Source organism: Girardinichthys multiradiatus, chromosome 12 (assembly GCF_021462225.1).
Source record: "Girardinichthys multiradiatus isolate DD_20200921_A chromosome 12, DD_fGirMul_XY1, whole genome shotgun sequence".
NCBI classification, from domain to species: Eukaryota; Metazoa; Chordata; class Actinopteri; order Cyprinodontiformes; family Goodeidae; genus Girardinichthys; species Girardinichthys multiradiatus.
This window is the reverse complement of record NC_061805.1, coordinates 10,908,832-10,927,827: the sequence shown is the minus strand read 5'-3', so window position 1 is coordinate 10,927,827 and position 18,996 is coordinate 10,908,832. Positions and strand designations below refer to the sequence as shown.

General features: G+C 40.5%; 1 protein-coding gene across 1 annotated transcript; it reads right to left on the bottom strand.

Moving 5' to 3' along the window:
- Positions 1-7,467: 7,467 nt before the first annotated feature.
- zbtb26 (zinc finger and BTB domain containing 26) lies at positions 7,468-14,258 on the bottom strand. Its single transcript, XM_047381917.1, has 2 exons — positions 14,152-14,258; positions 7,468-9,656 (listed from the first exon to the last, which is right to left on the bottom strand). The coding sequence occupies exon 2, from the start codon at positions 9,620-9,622 to the stop codon at positions 8,279-8,281; it is 1,344 nt and encodes a 447-aa protein (XP_047237873.1). The 5' UTR covers positions 9,623-9,656; positions 14,152-14,258; the 3' UTR covers positions 7,468-8,278.
- Between the last annotated feature and the right edge of the window lie 4,738 nt (positions 14,259-18,996).

Below are 18,996 nucleotides of genomic sequence, written 5' to 3'. Positions count from 1 at the left end.
AAACACACAAGGAGATGGTAGAGGGAGCAAAACAAACTAATAACATAATAGAAACATCTAGACAAAATGAACCATCAAAAGAAACCATAAAGTCCAAAATGTCACTCTATGACAGTAGGTTAGATTACTGCAACGGTGTCCTTACTGGTTTCTGTAAAAAATAAATCAGGCAACTGCAGCTCATCCAAAATGTTGCCACCAGAGTCCTGACCAACACCAGTGAAACAGATTATATCACACCAGCTCTTAAATCAATGTACTGGCCCAAAGTTTGTCCAAAAATAGGTTGTAAGATTCCGCGTTGGGCTATTAAGCACTAAATGGTCTTGGGCTGAAAAATGTTTCTGAGTTGCTTGTCAGATATGAACCGTGCAGATCATTCTGGTCTTCAGAGACCTGGTTACTACGTGATCCCAGGACCTAATGAAGGGGAGGCAGCATTTAGTTTCTACGCTTCTCAGCTCTGGAAGAAATTGCCTGAAAACCTGAGATGTACAGAAACTGTTGGTTCCTTTAAATTAGGCATGAAAACATATTTTACTACAGCTTTTGATCAAAGAATCTGTGTAATGAACTGTTTGAGACATTTGTTCCCTTCATGCCTTTAATATCTGTATTTTAACATATTTGTCTTTTATTCTTATGCTTTACTGTTTTCTTTCTGTCTTTCCTTTGAACTCCTGTAAATCACTATGGAATGTCTGGTCTCTGAATGATTCTATATAATTAATCTTGCCTTGCCTTAAGACAGAGCTGACCCAAGGTTATATGACGGTTTAAGCAGAGTTTGATTTGTGGCCCATCTTCATGTTAAGACCATTACCACCACTGACATTAGTTAGGGGGCTCAAGTTCTATTGGCGGGGTTTAAAACAACAATAAAAGTACAAACAATAAAGACTACTACTTTTATAAAGTACACTTGCCAATTCCTTTAAATTTTAATTTTAAACAATATAAAATATTTTAATTTATCTATTTTGAAACTGTCAAATCAAATTTAATAGCATGTCATTTTTAATAAACAAACAAAGATCGATGGTCTGTGTTAAAATTCTGGTATTTATGGGAGATCCCTGATGACTTTAGTACATTTATTGAAGCTTGCCCTTTTAAATGACTTACTTGCTTCAACAAAAACAAAAAATAATATAGGGTCTAATAAACCTAATTTTAAAGGTAACCTATTATACTTCCTTTTAAACATTTGGGATGGGCTTTACAAAGCATGTTAATTACATTTTTCGCACAAAATAATTCTCAGATAATGAGATTTCACCTCCTCACCTCTCCCTTTTTTGAGCTCTTTTCAGAAGAGCTGTTTTAGGGCTCAGCCACTTTTATGCAAATAAGCTGTATCTGGCCACGTCCCCAACCAGCACTTTGCACATGTGAAAATTAAACCCAAACAATAAGTATTTACATTTCTGTGATCTGCAGATTTGCCACGTCTTTGTGCAAGTCCTGATGTGAACTAATGTGAGTTCTCAAAGCAGTCAGTGGTGAAGTGATTCACTCAAACTAGTACTGTCTTCGGCGATGTGACTGGAACATTCTCCTCAAAAATAAGATGAAGCCACAAATCTCTGTTATCCAACAGCGGGAGAATGTGCATGGACATGTGGGTCTTTGCAACCAACAACAGAACATCTGCCTTTGAGGGTAGCCATTGTAAAGCACATGTGAGGTAAACTAGACGAGATGTGATCCTCTACTGAAAATCAAATGGGAGGAGCTCCGCTTCAGTTGCTAGTCAGGGGTGAGATTCAGGTAACATTGTTAGGTGCCAGTGTAATTGTGACGTCCCAGCTACACAACGTTTGAAACACTGTGTTTTTGGAAAAAACAAAACATTAATTTATAGCCAAAATGAGAATTTTGCATAATAGGTCCCCTATAAAGGATGGTCTGTTATATGTAGCATCCAGTTGTTAGTCCATTATTGTGGACCTACTTTAGTGATGTTGTATGCAAGCAAATAATGTTTTCTGTGTGATAGGAACGCACAAAATGGTGCATCATTAAAAAGTAGAAGTAAAAGGATATGTGGTTTTTAAACTGGGGCTGCATGGTGGTGCAGTTGGTAGCACTATGGCCTTGCAGCAAGAAGGTCCTAGGTTTGACCCCTGGCTGGGGGTCTTTCTGCATGGAGTTTCCATGTTCTCCCCATGCATGCATGGGTTTTCTCCAGGTACTCTGGCTTCCTCTCACAATCTAAAACATGACTGTTAGGTTAATTGGTCTCTCTAAATTGCCCTTATGTATAAATTGGTTTGTCCTGTGTTGCCCAGCGATAGACTGGAGATCTGTCCAGGGTGTTCCCCACCTAGGGATGGGTACCAAATTCGGTACTTTTATATGTACCAACCGAATTCCATCGGTATTACCGAGTACCGATTCATGTAAAATAAAACGGTACCAGGTTTTGGTACCTAAACGCATCATTGTGACTGTTGGAGTGGAAAAGTGGGCGATTTTCCATGCAGGACATGAACACAGCATTGCACTGCACACACAAGAAAGTAATGACGTCAGTAGCCGCCGGTCAACAAAGCATGGCTGTGTTTTCCAAAATGTGATGCACATTATGTTCGCTGCAATATTTGTGACGCAAAGTGCAAGGCCAGGGGCGGGAATACTTCTAATTTGAGTAAGCACCTGGTGAAGCACAAGATTTTTCTCAAGTGTGCACAATTTTCATCAGCCTTATACGGCTACAACTCCTTTCATTTGCCTGCATTCGTTAGTGACTTCTTGGCTCCCGCCAGGCTGGATTTTAATTTGTGCATTTTTTTAGAAAAAACACAGCGTAGTCAGTTAAGGGTTTTTATGTTGAAGAAATGCTTGAAACAACTGATATTTCCAATACAAACAGCTGGATGTTATTTTGATATATTCATTAAAGTTTTAACGTTGAGAAATAAATATGTTAAATTGAAAAATTTTGAGATTTTATTATTAAACGAATTAGGATTTATTACCATATAACCACACACAAAAGTACTGAAAACTGGTACTGTTAAGTACCGGTAACAATTCCCAGGTACCGGGTATCTGTAGGGTATCGGTTCAAATGTGAAATCCCTACTTCACAACTCGACTTCAAATAGCCATCCCTAACCCCACCTCTCGCCTGTAGACTGCTGGGGATAGGCACCAGCACCCCCGAGACCCTGTACAGAAGAAGCTGGTTGTAATTATTATTATTAATTTTATGTTATTATATATACTCGGTCTGTTAAGTGTTGTCCTGTGAATACAAGCCCAATGTCGCAGTGGTATTAGGACAATAGAGAATAGGGTGAATCAAGCTCTGGCTTTACTGAACTGCAAAACTCTGCACACATGGAATAAATGCACACAATTTCTTAAAATATAAGAATTTATTAACAAAAACAATTAAACTCAAAGTTAAACATATTTCAGTTAACAAACTGTTTACTATACTAGAACAATTCAACAAAATCTACCAAGCAAAATGAATTAATAAAGAAATTAATGAACTATATACAGATGAAGGAACAAGGGAATCAATAAAAATGGTTAAAAACCATGACCAATTTAATTATGCAACATTACCATTCAGTGTTGCCTATGTTTTAGGATCAAGGTTTATCTTGAGGAACCTGGAAATGAGGTTAAGTTAGTCTTAGTACTAAGAACCTGGAAATGAAGTCATTGGTATATCTCCTAACACCCAAAACACAATGCAAGATCAAAAGACACATTAGCTGGACAGACTGTCTGCAAGGACTTGAGTAGCTGAGTTTCTCAACACAAACAAAGCAAACATCATGAAATAAACTGTATTTAGATCATTTCATCCCAAACTAATTTTCTCTGCCCAAACACCACCTCTTACATGACTGGTTCAGAAGGGGTCCATAGGGCACTGATTTAGGAAAGCCCAGTTGATCTCATCTGGTCCAACCTCGTGGCGGGTAGGTCAAAGGACTGGCGTCTACTCTCAATGGTAGCAGGGTTGGGCTGCATCCGCATGCAGAACTGTGCTTCCAAAACCTTTTTTCTCCAGGTTGTGGGGAAGACCGCTTCACTTGACATTGTTAGAGATAGGGTCTCTGCTGGGAACTCTCTGGAACACCAGTTGCTTTTCTGTATTCCTCCAAAAGAAAAGTTAATGTCATGCTTGTCTTAATTACCCCTTTCATATGACTGCTACAGCATTTTTGAGCATGTTATACTTAACTCTGTGGTTGCTTTCGAGCGGTGGATATTTGACTGTCAGACTGTGGTCACTTTGGATCCAAGTTTAAAGAGCTAGTTCTCTTTGCCAGCAAAGAAGACATTGCCACCCCCTTAGCTGCAAGACAAAAGAAAGTGTTTTTGTTCTGGGATTCCAGTTCTGACTCCTCTTCCTGGGCTGGGTTAGACGTATGTAGGCTAGTATAATTTTTAAAGGTCCACAGAGGTTCCTACTGGCCTTTTTTTGTACAGTTCAGTTTCATCCATGTTTTTATCCCATGGCCAGGGCCTAAAAGGGTACAGAAAATGGATGGATGGGTGTTTCTTTTTATTTTTTTTTATTAAAAGAGTGACATGGATTGATATTCAGCTCCCATGTCCCCATCCAATACAACCTTTAGAAGTAAAGTTCCTAGCAGGGTTGGGTTATAAAACAATTTCCCAACCTGAGAACATCTCATGGATCACTGTTTAATCCATCCTTAAAACTTGGAAAGAGAAAGGCACATCTGCAAACTCAACAAGACATGACATTCTGCCTAAACTGACAGGCTGGGCAAAGCAGCCAAGAGGACCATGATAACTCTGGGGGAGCTGCAGTGATTCACAGCTCAGGTTAAAGACTCTATAAACATAATAACTATTATTTGTGCAACAAATTTCAAAATGGAACTTTTGGCTAAATCGAGCCATGTCGAGAGATTTAGGATTATCTATCATGGTTTTGCTGACAATTATGACTCTGGAAGCTACTCAGCAAAAAAGCAGTTTGGTTTGGCCATCAACAAGACAGCCCCACTCCTTTATTAGTCATCCCCCACCACAAACACGCATGTCAAACCACCAAAGATTTTCATTGCCAAGAATAAACTTGAAAATTCTGAGCACTTTACATACCTTGGCAGCCTTCTTTCATTGAAACTAATACTGATGTAGCTGTGGCAGTGGGACCTTCTCATGTTTCAAGAAAACCTGCTAGGGACTCCCTATGTAAAACAATGCATGCACTTTTTAAAAACACAGCGTAAAACTCATTACATAACTATAACTATGTCGCTCTGTGAGCGATGCATGACCAAGGAGCAAGGCTGTGTCTAATTCATGCAAAATGTGCTGGCCTTCCCTTCTCCTCTGTAGATACTTGGGCAAAGTACAAAATGTACAATGAAGTCATTGTTGAAATGACTTGCCACATTTACATGTCAGATACATCAGATACTACTCTGAGAGAAACGACATGCCTGCGCACAGAAGAAGGCTCTACATTATTGCTTTAGCTTATACATACAGACACGGACCAATCTGGGAAATATTGACAACAATCCTTAAAACAAATTCATCTTTTGTTGCAGCAACACAATCTGACACTAGGAATTTTAAAAAACTGAGGTGTTTTGAGTACATTTATTCACTGGAAAAAGTAAGATGTCATAAAATTATTGATTTTGACAAAAACATAGGGTACCACTAACAATTCTAATACAGTAACTTACTGAGGTTTTTTTCCACTTTGCTCCTTTTAAGTTGATCAGAGTTTGTAGGAACATTTTGTTTTCCTGGAGTGTGATTATGTTGTGATGCAGAGGCTCTCTTCTTGACCAGGAAGATGATGGAGGTAACAATGTCTGAAGCTTACTGTTAGAGAGCTGCAGCAAACAGCGACATCTTGAGGTCATCAAGTTTCCAGAGCAGCCATTATCGTTCAATGCCAAGAAAAGGTATTTCCTGTCCTACCATTACAAATGTAAAAACATGTAAACGTTACTCAACTCTCCTGGGACATTTTGTTTGCGTTTTTTTATTTTGAACATGTTAGCAATATGTTCATGCATATATAAACACATATACAGACACATTCACAAAATAAAAGCAAGCAACTAAAATAAGATCCTCAACAATAAAGCCAAGATGTCAGGAAAGGAGTGCGGAGTGTACATTTACTTAATTCCAACTCTTCAGTATCAGTCATCAATTATACTACAGATAATATTACCGATAAATTCCGATGAATAAGATGTAGATACTAAGGCATTTTTCTCTGCTTGGTATTTCATGAAATTCATATTTTTACCTTTTTGTGAACTGCTTCGTAGTTGGACTTTTCTTTAACTCCACCTTCAAAATAATCCAGTTTGAATCCACACACAGTAACACAAAAATGTTTCTGATGGTGCAGTTTTAAAGTTGCATACAGCCCCTAAACTATAATTCTCTCCCTTTAGAAATAGATCTTTTAATTATTTCTAGGTAACTGTTCATTTTTTGCACTGAACATAATTTAAGCTGTTTGATATTATAGATATCAAACCCATACTGTAAAATATTCTGTAAAATATTCAGACCTCTGCAAAATACCTTAAAAAAGGTGAAACCACCAAGTACTAGAAGTACGTGCTTGGCTTTATATGGAGCTGCAAGGCTTCTTCATGCTTCTGAATAAATTTATTTAATGTTTTCCAGCTATGTTTTTCATGTTTTTACCCCAAGAAATCAAATTTCTATTGCACTTTTCAATATTAACCCCATAAGAATGTGTATTCAGTCGTCTCCAAAAAAATATTTAAATTCTATTCAGATTTAATGTTTACCAAATTTATTTATCTCAACACCCATTGCATCCAGTAAATGCTTCAAATCATGACCACAGCAGAAAATAGAATAGACCCACTGTCTAGTATGGTGGTGGCTCTGTGATGCTTTGGGCTTTTTCCTCTTCTAAATGGCTGGGAAATTAGCACCATGGACTCTTTAAAATACCTGGATGTTTTAAATAGAAATCTGGTTGACAGTACCATTAAACTAAAAATGGGTCAGGACTGAGTCATTCTGAAGGGTAAAATCCAAAAGATAAATTTAAATCAACACAGAAACTAGACCAAATCAACCGTCTTCCATGGCTGGCTCAGTCTAAGTGACTAAACCCTTTAGAAGGCTTGTGAGCTGAGCTGAAGACGAGAACACATGAGGGGACACAGAACAGTATATTGTGCAAAGAGGTCAAAGGTCCCTCTCTCTGTATGCTTCAACCTTGTACAATGTACCATATTATCTTTTTTGGGGACACCAATTTTTATTCCCATTGAACAACTGTACTCAAATGAAAGGTTCTGAAATCTCCAGTGTGAGATTATGCTACTGCAATAAGCACGTTTTTATTTGAAAGTGTTTCACACATCTTTACAAGGGGTGTCAATTAATCTGCCTATGTCTGTAAGTAAAGATTTGATAAAATCCTAATAAGAAAACACATCTGATCAAAAGAGGAAATGTTTATATTATTTGTATTTAATTTTTATTTATTTATCTTTTTTCATGAACAAAGACATTGGTATTTTGGTCCAATTTTATCTCTGACATTGGGTCTATAGAAAACAGCTCAGGTCATACAAACAGTTTCTATCTGCACAAACAACGGAACGCCTCCAGTACAATATTTTAGTACCAACACTATTTCAAGTTTCTTCTGCTTATAAACATCCTGTTGTCAAATTCATACTGATAATAAAGAACAACTACAGATATTAAACACAATATACAAACAGATTATTTTGCTGTTTTCCTTTTATTTAAGACACCACACACAGGCCAGGGCTCTTTAAAGATGTTCAGTCATTATATTTGTGGTTCAGTGTTTAAGTTTCAAGTATGACACAAAGGCATCTGCACTGCATTGTACACAGAAGACAACAGTCCACAGTAATGAAGCCATGGAGAAGTGCAGATAGGTTTATTTCTAGGGTTGGGCCAGAGGAAGAGACAGCGGAGGAAGGCCGGCGCAGCCCGTCAAAAACGCGGCACTTGCACTTACACTTCCTGGAGATTCTTCTTCGTTGGTGTTCGGCTGCTTTTTTTTCCGGTCAGCGGACTAGGTATCGAAACTAGGAATCAAAATTTTAAAATTTGAAAGATTCTGGGAGAATCCTACTGTTACTCTTAGTTCCAGTCAATTCCCGAGACTCAATGCCCAACCCTAGTTATGGTCACTATTTAAAGCATATAAGCTGACCACATTGAGGATCTTTGAGAACTGACCATCATATTTTTAAAGAAAACCAAAAAGATAAAAAAATTAATGTTACATTCGTCCGAAATCAAACTCCAGACTGCCCTCGTGCAGGCTACCTTCATTTGCGTTGTCAAAGCTGTTCTTGCCATGGATCTGTTTGAGGTGCTTGCGTAGAACGGGCTTGTGAGCGAACACCATGTCGCAGTAGTTGCAGCGATGCGGCTTGTCGCCACTGTGCAGGTTTAGGTGATCCAACAGCGAACACTTCTGCGTAAATGTCTTGCCACAGATTTTGCACTGGAAGGGCTTGATGCCGGCGTGCACTCGCATATGTCGGTGCAGATTGCCCTTCTGAGTGAAGGTCTTCCCGCACAGGAGGCACATGAACAGCTTGTGCATTTTGAGGTGGTTGGCGTAGTTCTCCAGCTGGCGGAAGACCCGCGCACATTTAGGGCACTGGTGGTACCACTGCAGAGGTTTGTCATAGTTCCTTTGGTGCCCGCTGTGCTTCTCTGTGGGCGGGGATGAGGGAGGAGGGCTAAGCGGGTAACCGGCCATGCCAGGTGGGACTGCCATCTCACTACCACGGCTGTCCACGGTAGAGTTGATGAGCGAGTGTTGGGGCTCAGGGGAGTGAAGCGAGACAGGGGGGCTGGCAGAAAAGTGACCAGTGATGGTGTTTTCTGCTACATCAGTCACAGACTCCACTTTTACTATGGTGATGTCACTTTCTACCAAACCTGGCCTTGGACGCCTCCTCCAAACCTGGACAGGGCTCTTGGGCTGCATTATGATGTCGTCATCATCATCATCATCATCATCATCACTCTCACCATTGTTGTCTCCCTCAACCTGGCCCATCAACACCGCTTCATCCTCCTCCTCCTCATCGTCCTCTTCCTCTCCCTCAGGTACAGTCCGCACCTCGGAACACTCATGCTCCCTATGAGCCTGAGAGGATGAACCCTCGCCTCCCTTCTCCCTCCTCATGTCCAGATCCACCTCCAGCTGGCGTGAGGCCTGAGGTTTGATGAACTTGCTGAGGGCTTGGGTGCACTGCTCAACGATGTGGCCCATTTGAAGAAAGCTGGCCACTGTCAGGTAATGCACGAGCTCCAGCTCAGGAAACTCCAGCTGACCAGTGTAACAGGAAAGCAGCAGCTGTCGGCCAACTTCTGCCTCCTGGATCATAGAGATCTGGACCTCCTTGGAGTCCTGCTGTAGAATAAACTGGTCCCTCAAGAAAGACGAGCCAGCAGCAAACACCACTTTGTGACCAGGGACCTCTAACTGGTTGATACGGACGGTGACGTCACAGAAGCGTCTCTGATGTCGAAGAAGGTTCATCTTCTGCAGCATGGAGTCCCCGAACGTCGCGAATCGGAACTGCAGGATCACCTGGTTCTGGGCCATAGTGAACCACTGGGCAGCAGCAACAGCAGCACACCTGGTCAAGACAAATTGAAGCAGATGATCACTTCTCCTGAGAAGCAGCACAATATGTGTGTATTCTGAGTGCGACGAGGGGTGAGTGATGTGGCAGAAATTTTACATCAAGATTTTTTACAGATACTCTCACACATATCAGTTTTATTACGACATTCTGAGGTAAAAACAAAGCTATTAAAATTATCATAATTACACTAGAGCTGCACAGAATATGAAACTGTAATCATCATTGCAATATCAACATGTACAATATTCTTATGGCAAAGAACAGCTTGAATGCAATATTTGAATGGATATTGTATAAGGTTGCCTGGATCCTGCATATTTGGCCGGATGCTCACTCTCAAGATAGATATTAATTAAGGGTGTGACTTTCCGTGTCCGTGTCTCTGTCCGTGTACCTCATGTACACTCATGTGACTGAACCCCACAGTTATGCATGTTCATACTATGCTTAGCTCAGATGAAAAACTCAGCATTCCACTCAAATACATCCGGTTTTTACTACAGCTTGTTTGGGGGCATTAATGAGCTGGTCTACAACACTGTACCCAGAAGAAGAGAAGCAAAGAAACAAAAATAATAAAAGAATGAAGTTATATCTCAGTAGAATATAAATGCAGTTTTGTAAAGTTGCTGTCCCTGAGATAGATTATGCTTGCTAGGAAAACAGCACATTTCTCCTAACTTTGTCTTGTTGATTTTCTTCCTTCGTTGTGTATTTGGCACCACCAAACTGCAGACAATTGTGGACAATTTCCAAAGTTTGAGCTGCTGACATTGATTTTTGGCTGATTCTGATATCTCTTTAGGAAGTATAATATAAGAAAACACAAAAAGAGCATTCAAAGTCATTTTTTCTAACCCTTCTGTCGTGTCATTAATTATTCATCTGAGGGGAACAGGTGATCTCACACAGAAAGCTCTTGAGAGGAGATTTTGGCTTTACTATTATTTTAAAACACATTACAAAGTTCGTTCGTTCGTCGTCTTCCGCTTATCGAGGACCGGGTCGCGGGGGCAGCAGACTCAGCAGAGACGCCCAGACGTCCCTCTCTCCAGACACCTCCTCCAGTTCCTCCAGGGGGAGCCCAAGGCGTTCCCAGGCCAGCCGAGAGACATAGTCCCTCCAGCGTGTCCTGGGCCGTCCCCTGGGCCTCCTCCCGGTGGGACGTGCCTGGAACACCTCCCGAGGAAGGCGTCCAGGAGGCATCCGGTATAGATGCCCGAGCCACCTCAACTGGCTCCTCTCAATGTGGAGGAGCAGCGGCTCTACTCCGAGCCCCTCCCGGATGGCCGAGCTCCTCACCCTATCTCTAAGGGAGTGCCCGGCCACCCTACGGAGGAAGCTCATTTCAGCCGCTTGTATCCGGTATCTCGTTCTTTCGGTCATGACCCAAAGTTCATGGCCATAGGTGAGGGTAGGAACGTAGACCGACCAGTAAATTGAGAGCTTTGCTTTTCGGCTCAGCTCTCTCTTCACCACAATGGACCGGCACAGCGCCCCCATTACTGTGGCATTACAAAGTTTAAATCTTAAACTGCATTTAGCATCTTTTACTAGCAGTTAGCATGACTAGCAATAGTAAAACTACATTCTCCCTGTGTATTTGCTGGAAAATGTAAATCCTTTCCTACACTGAGATTTTGTGAAAGCCTGCAAACATTTGCAAATATGAAAGTTCATACGGATAAAACAGAGCAACTTTGGTATACTGTTGTTCAACCTTCCTGTTATCAAGTGAAAGTATCACTCTCACAGTCTGAATGAACCTCAGACATTTCTTAACCAAATAAAACGTTTCCTTTTAAAAAGCTTCTTTGATCTTTGGGCTTCCTGTTAATTTATTTTAAACACCTCACTGTTTTTGAAAATAGTTACCTTTGAGCCTAACTCAGCTAGTAACAGCATCCAGACCTAAAAGGGTCCTCGTTAGTGCAACCTGTCAGTACATTACGAATGGTGCCCTCATCGCTTTGTAAAAGTTCAGAGTCTCCCATTTCCAATTGACCACTCACTGGTGAGGACCTATTTTGTGACTTAGATGCTATTGCTCACAGACAGCAGGGTGGACACTGTGATGGAAAAAAACAGGAGGTGAGGAAAATATGGTTTTATTTGGAATAATTTGTAGGTTGATTGCAATTGATGTAGTCATTGCAACAGTAATTTCACCATTTTACCTTTTTGCGCAAATACTGTGAAGGCCTACTTAGAACATTTATTCAGTTTGTTCAATTTTATGAATATGTCAAGTACAATTGAGATTACTATATAAGAATTGAAGCACACGCAGTCTCAGACTGCATTGCCTAGAGCACAAAATGTATTATAATTCAAACAGTAAATAACACTCTTACACGATATATCAGCTAATTTATGCAGTTGAAGAAAAAGGAAGGTCATAAAACTAATGCATCTGTACGAGATCATCGCACAGCAAAGGGGAGATTTCTCCATAAAGACAACGCCACTTTCTCTTCAGTCTGGCCACATTCTAATCCTTCATGATATAAAATTATCAGATTTTTCCACCTTGAATTGTGTTTAGATAGCAGACCGTCCTACATACAAACAGTAAAAGTTTAAATTCTGATAAATCATGATATGGTTTTGTATTAAATTAAACTGTGATAAAGCTATGATGAGCTTGCATAACTCAGTAACACGACCTGTCTCAGCAACAAACTCTCAAAGCGAGGGCTTCCTAAAACTAAAGATGACGAGGTCTTGGAGTGAGACTTGATTTGAAAATATGTTAATCTGAAATATAGCATGTATGTCCATTTGAAACAATTCAATTGGCCCTCAAAAGTTTACACACCCAAGTTAAAATGTTATGAGTTCGGTAAAGAAATACAATAGAAAAACACAATTCTTTCCTATTTTTCATACTTTTTGCAACATAGACCTTGTCTAATCCAACTGAAAAACAAAATAAATAAATACAAAAGCTGCAATAACCTGGGTGTATAAGTATCCACACCCTTAAACTAATAATCTGTTGAAACACCTTGTGATTTAATTTCAGTATTTAGTCTTTATGGTCAGGAGCCTGTGTCCCACGTCTTGAATCTTTAACATTAGATTCTCCAAATGTAAGCCGCTCTCTTTGCGTGATCCCACAGATTTCATGACAGTTTTAGATCTTGACTCTTTCTAGGTCCATTTTTCGGGAGAAGCCGTTTATTTGGTGCTGTGAGTTGTGTGCTTAGACTCAGTGTGATGCTGAAAAATGCAATCCCTCTTCATCGGAAGGTTTCGAGTTAAAATTGATTGGTGCAAATTATTCAGGGGATTGTTCTCACATTTAGAACCCAACCAGTACTTGTCAGAAATCCTTTTTCAGTGTTGCTGCACACTTATTGGCAGCTTCCTGACCAGTTTCCATTATGTGTTTTCAAAGCTTTGGTTAAACATCCAGTGGTATACAGTACCCAAGAAGACTAAATGTGGATTAAAATAGGCATAAAGCTAAACATTTAGCACACTTATGCAACTAGATTATAAGTTATCTTTTTTATTTTTACATTTAGCATAACAGATGTATTGGTTTTTTTATTTGGGGGGGTTAACTTGTAGAGGACATATGTCACATTTAAGGTGGAAATCATTTTCAAACAATTTATCACTAACTGATTTTTCTCAATCAAAACATCTTGCAATTTGACAGAGGTGTGCACATGTCTGAGATCCACTGTATTTTGGATTTATCTCTGCAAAGGACTGCTGTTAACTGTGTTCCCTGATTTGAAATGTCACTTTATCCTCTTGTTTATACTGACTTTCTATGTTGTTTCTGTTCAGCCGGTTGTAAAACAATTAAACTCCCGGAATAATAATCTACCGATCCATCCATCTATCTATCCAGCCACGGTACTGCCGCTGCAGTAATGATAAAGACACGTTTAGAGCTAAAAATGAGCCGATTCTTACAGGGGAGATGAGCCAAATGATCTGGATCTCGGAAAATAGCCATAGTTCCCATCACTGTGAGGACTAGTCACAAACATACACACAATATTAAATACTGGTCAATACAGCCAGCAGCCGACAGCTTTATTGTACTAAACGATAACATGTGTTAAAATAATGCAATTACTTTATTGTTAATAGCTGGTGGCTTGCAGCTGAATATGTTATTTCTGCAAAATTATTCATTTCTGAGCAATTTTCCATGTCCGAGCTGACCTGAAAATTAACTCATCCTTCTAGCAAACGTAAGGTCAGTGCTCATCTCCTAATTAGGAAAACAGTTTTCCCGATGACTTCTCTGGGCACAATGACATAGAAAACAACCATGCTTGAAGATAGCATGTTTTAAGGTGAAGCTACATGACTGTAGTCTTCATAAAGCGTCGTGGCAACGGCCTACTCCATAGCTTTCAAGCTAACAGCTCAGGTGACTCCCGCAATCATTGCACACAATGTGTTTGTCCCGTCTTTATTGCAGGTTCTAGCAGTAATGAAGCGCTGTGTTTCTGTTACTTACTTGTTAACAAACCAGTTGTAGCTGCGTTGTTGTCGGCAGGATCCTGGCCTGTGACTGCCTGAGGAAAAGAGGGAGCTGCTCCGGATGCAAAACAATTAAAGGCCCAGTACCTGTGGACCATTTTTCATGTCGTCAGCTTGTTTGTGGATTCAAAGGAAAAACCTCAAAAATGTTACTTTTATTCAAAGTTCTTTCTTTCTTTCTTTCTTTCTTTCTTTCTTTCTTTCTTTCTTTCTTTCTTTCTTTCAGGAGATCAGTCCCTTTAGCATCTGTTAAAATGTTAAAACTGATCATCACTACTTCCATAAAGTATCCATAGTTTATCTGTTTTTGGTTGCATCAGCTTTACAACGTGATTTATACTGGCTTGTGAAAGTATTCATACCTCTTGAACTTTGAAACACGTAGTTATTCTACAACCGCAAACCTTGCTGTGTTTTATTGGGGATTTTATATGATAGACCAATGCAGAGCACTGCATAATTGTAAAGAGACAACGGTTTTTAAAAATATTTAATGAATAAAAATCTAACAAGTGCATTTGTATTCAGCCCCCTTTACTCTGATACCCGTAAATAAAACAGAGTGCAACCAATTGATCTCAGCAGTTACCTAAATAGAGTTCAATTCTGTGTAATTTAATTTAAAAAAAGGCCTTAGAGGTTCTTTGGATAACATCAGGGAACAAACAGCATCTTGAAGACAAGGAGCACAGCAGAGATCATAGGGATCAGATTGTGGAGACATTTAAAGCAGTTTTAGGTAATAAACGGTACTCCAAACTTTGAACATCTTACAGTGCACTGTTTAGTTGGTAGTTTCTAAGATGGCACCTCTGTGTTTTGGCAGCCCTCTGTCTCTCCAAATGTTTGTTGTATTTGTATTATATTTGTGGCTTTTTACTACCGATGTTAACTCTGCTGGTGTATGATCGCCAAACAGTCCTGACATCTTCAACCTTCCCTTAATGATTTTGATCAACGCAGACAAAAATAGACTGAAAGTCTTTTTCTTCTGCATCTCTGGTGTAACAGTTTACCTGTGCCTTTTTGGTCTGCATGCATGTAGAAGGTGCAGACACTGGGTTCTAACTATGTTTTCCCACCAAAAGTATTTCCACCACAAGAACTCTTGTTCTTGAACCGGTTCGGTTCGCAGGTGTCATGGAGTGGTTGTGGGTCGGACCAGCTTGCAGGGAGATACTCGGGAGCCATGAGGTAAGATTGTGAGTCATATTTATTTGAAGATTGAACAGTGCAGGAATCTAGACCAGGAGTATGGGAAACAGGTAAACAAGACACACTGAACTTACAGCAGCTGAACAAGAACTAGGTAGACAGGAACACAGGAGTAATGCAGGAGCAAGACAGGTGAATTGCAGAATTACGGCAGGTAACTGGCCGGACGAGGCAACGGTGAACAAATGAAACCGGTGAGCTTATATGCAGGGAAGATGAATGGTGAAACAATGGGAACGAGAGGAGTAGGTAATCAGATGAATGCTTACAGGTGTGTTGGCCAGGTGAAGGGAACCAAGGTAATGGAGGTTTCTATGGTGACAAGAGCTAGGGAACACAGAGACAGGAGGGGAAACTAAACACTGAACTAAACTGGGAGGAACAGGGAAAAGAAACATAAGCCAACGTAAATAGTAATTCTAGGAAGAACTAACCAGGGGCATGGGGAAAAGCTAAACTAATGGGAAACAGACCTAAGGACACCTTCATATAAATATAAACCCTAACATAAAACACAAAACTAAATCTGGAAGGAACACTAACTGGACAAAGCAGGGACACGAGGAACTATACTAAAGAGCAAGGCTGGTAAAGAACAACTAATATTAAGGGAAACAAGCAACTGGGTAAATCATAACAAAAAGTGGTCTAAAGCCAGGAGGAAGAAACTAACAAAACTAAGCACAACACAGGAGTAAATAAACTTAGGTAAACAGCTCAATCAAAACAAACACAAAACAAAGTCCAAAATGGGAGATCCTGACAGCATGCCTTCAAACTTTGGTGTTTTGTTGAGCTTCAACGTGCATTTCCACCAGTTTTGGGAACCAAGCATAAGTCATCAACAATGCGGGGGGAAACGTGATAGCGAGACAGCGGAGCTTGCTGAACTGTGTGCAGTATTCCTTTTAATGCAAAAAGAGAGCATCCATAAACTACAGTTAATACAGAAAGGAGCCATTGACTCCTTGCAAAAACAACTGTATGTACAATGTTTTCATTTGCATATGTTCAGTATCTGTGAATGTAACGGAAAAAAGTAGTATTGCGTGTTTAGTGTATTTTTGCAAACATAAATAATGTTTATAAGGTACATTGTTCGTCTTTGCTGCCATACCTATTGCTTCTATTGTCTGTAGCTTCGACCCGCCCACGGGTGACATTACAGTTACAGTTTGTGCAGAAGAAGTATTCTGAGGTGTCCAAATTGAACCAGAATTCATGCTCTGGAACCTTTTTTCATCTGTGAAAACATGCGACACCGGTTCAAAATCAGGTTGGGGAGCCGGAATGGAAAAGGGGTAAGTAGGAAGCTAGTGAGAATGAGGGACAATCTCGCTATCCGGATCCGATGAGCTCCTCTCTGGTTCCTGTGATCTGCTTGGATGAGGAACAATCAACCTGTGGCTGCTTGCTTCTGTTTTATTGGATGGATGATCCACCGGCTCTTGTTCTAGTTGAGAAGGCCCTGGTAAATGCTAGATGATTTTCGAATAAAACTTTGATCTTTAAGGATTTCTTTACATCCAGAGATTTGGATTTTCTAAGCGTGACCGACCAAAACCTTGATGACTATGGGTGAGTCTAGTGCTCTCTCTGATCATTTGCCACCTGACTGCGCATACATTAATTTCATAAGAACATCAGGTCGTGGAGGAGGCATAGCGACTGATTACCGGATGATTAAGTCAAGCTCATTTTATTTCAGCTTTGAGTCCAACTTATTTGATCTTGTCTCCATCCTCGGGTGTTGTGCACTGTTGTTTACAGACCACCTAAATACCTCACAAACCTCATTAGTGACTTTGCTGAATTCTTGTTAAACATTATGCCACAATTTGGCCAAGTTCCAATTGTTGGAGACTTTAATATTCACATTTACTTTCCTGCAAAACCATTGGCCAAAGACTTTTTAAATCTCATTGACTCTTTTTATTTTGTGCAGTCTGTGTCCGGTCCTACTCATGGAACCACTCTTGATCTTATTTTATCTCGTGGCTTTACAGTTTGTAACTTGTAAGTTTGTGACTGTGTTTTCAGAGCAAACCTAGACTGAGCTGGCAGGAGAGTACAGGAGAGCAGAAAAAAATAGAAAAAGGAAAAGTCACACATTTCCTTTCACACACTGAGAAACACCTGGCATAACCCTAGCCCCTAACCAGAATTATCACTGGTGTTTGAAAAAAATATATATATATATTAAAATGTTGATTATTTAAATAAAGTTTGTAATTTCTGAGAAAAACTGAAGTTGGGCGTGTTATTTCATGCACAAACTTCACAAAATCCCTTGGGGCTTAAGAAAGTAAGCATGCGGTGGTAACACCCATTGGCTAAGACGTGTCTGTACTCTTGAATTAGAGACAAATCTCTAATTCAATTCTATGAAAACACAGTATTGCCTTTCATTTTTATCAACCTCAGTGGCCAGGTGTTGATCAGCTTTTTAACTACCTTGGCGATGTCTCCCTCAGTGATGTAATCCTGAATCTTCAGGCTCTACTTCTTTTTCAGAGGACATGGTGACCAGATTGAGGACATCCTCAAAGTGCTCCTTCCATCGCCCAATGTTGTCTTCACTCCTGGTCCGCAATTTCCTTCCCAAAGACAATGCAGCTTAGGATGGTCCCTGTTTCCTCTTTCTGAGTCGCCAAATCAATTTCCAGAACTTCCTTGAGACCAGCCAAAAGTCCCTTTCATAGCCTCTCAAAATTCCTCTCATACCCGAGTTTTTGTTTCCGTAACCACAGAAGCTGCAGTCCTTCTGGCAACCGGGTAGTACTCAGCTGCTTCAGGAGTCCCTATGGACAACCAAGCCCTAAGGGCCTCCTTCCATAGCGTGACAGCTTCCATTACCGCTGGTAGTCCTCTGGTTGCCACCTCGACAGACACAGATAACCTTCTGGCCACAGTATCAAGGAAGCAGCATCCACAATGGAAGTCCTGAACATGGTCTGTTTAGTAAGTTGGATACGGTGGCAAAGGAGGCTGCTGTACAGGGGGGTTAGGGACATGGAATCTAGTGAGGTAGTAGTAGTCGAGGTGATGGAAGCTGTCAGGCTGAGGAGGGAGGCCTTTAGGGCTTGGTTGTCCATAGGGACTCCTAAAGCAGCTGAGCAGTACCGGGTTGCCAGAAGGATTGCAGCTTCTGTGGTTACTAGATTCCATGTCCCTAAGCCCCTGTTCGGCAGCCTCCTTTGCCACCATATCCAACTTACTACCAGGTGGTGGAGGGTTAATATCTCCCTCTTCACCCAGTGTCCAAGACAACACAACAGGTCTGATAATACAATTAGAAAAATCGATCATTGAGGTGACTTAGTACTAGGTATTCTTATGAACCACCTTGTACTTTGAACATGTTGTTTGTTATGGACATTCCATGTCTCACAAATCAATTTTGGGAGGCCATTCTTCCTGATTACAGCCCTACAGGTGATGTCGTCGTTCCCTAGAAGCACCACTGAATCCACACATGGCACCCCTTCCAGGACGCCATCCGGAGATTCCAAGAATGCTGGGTAATTTGAACTGCTTTTTCATCCAATGGAAAAGTATGGCTAAACTGCAAACTTACATGGTTTTACGGAAGAATGGCAAGAAGAGG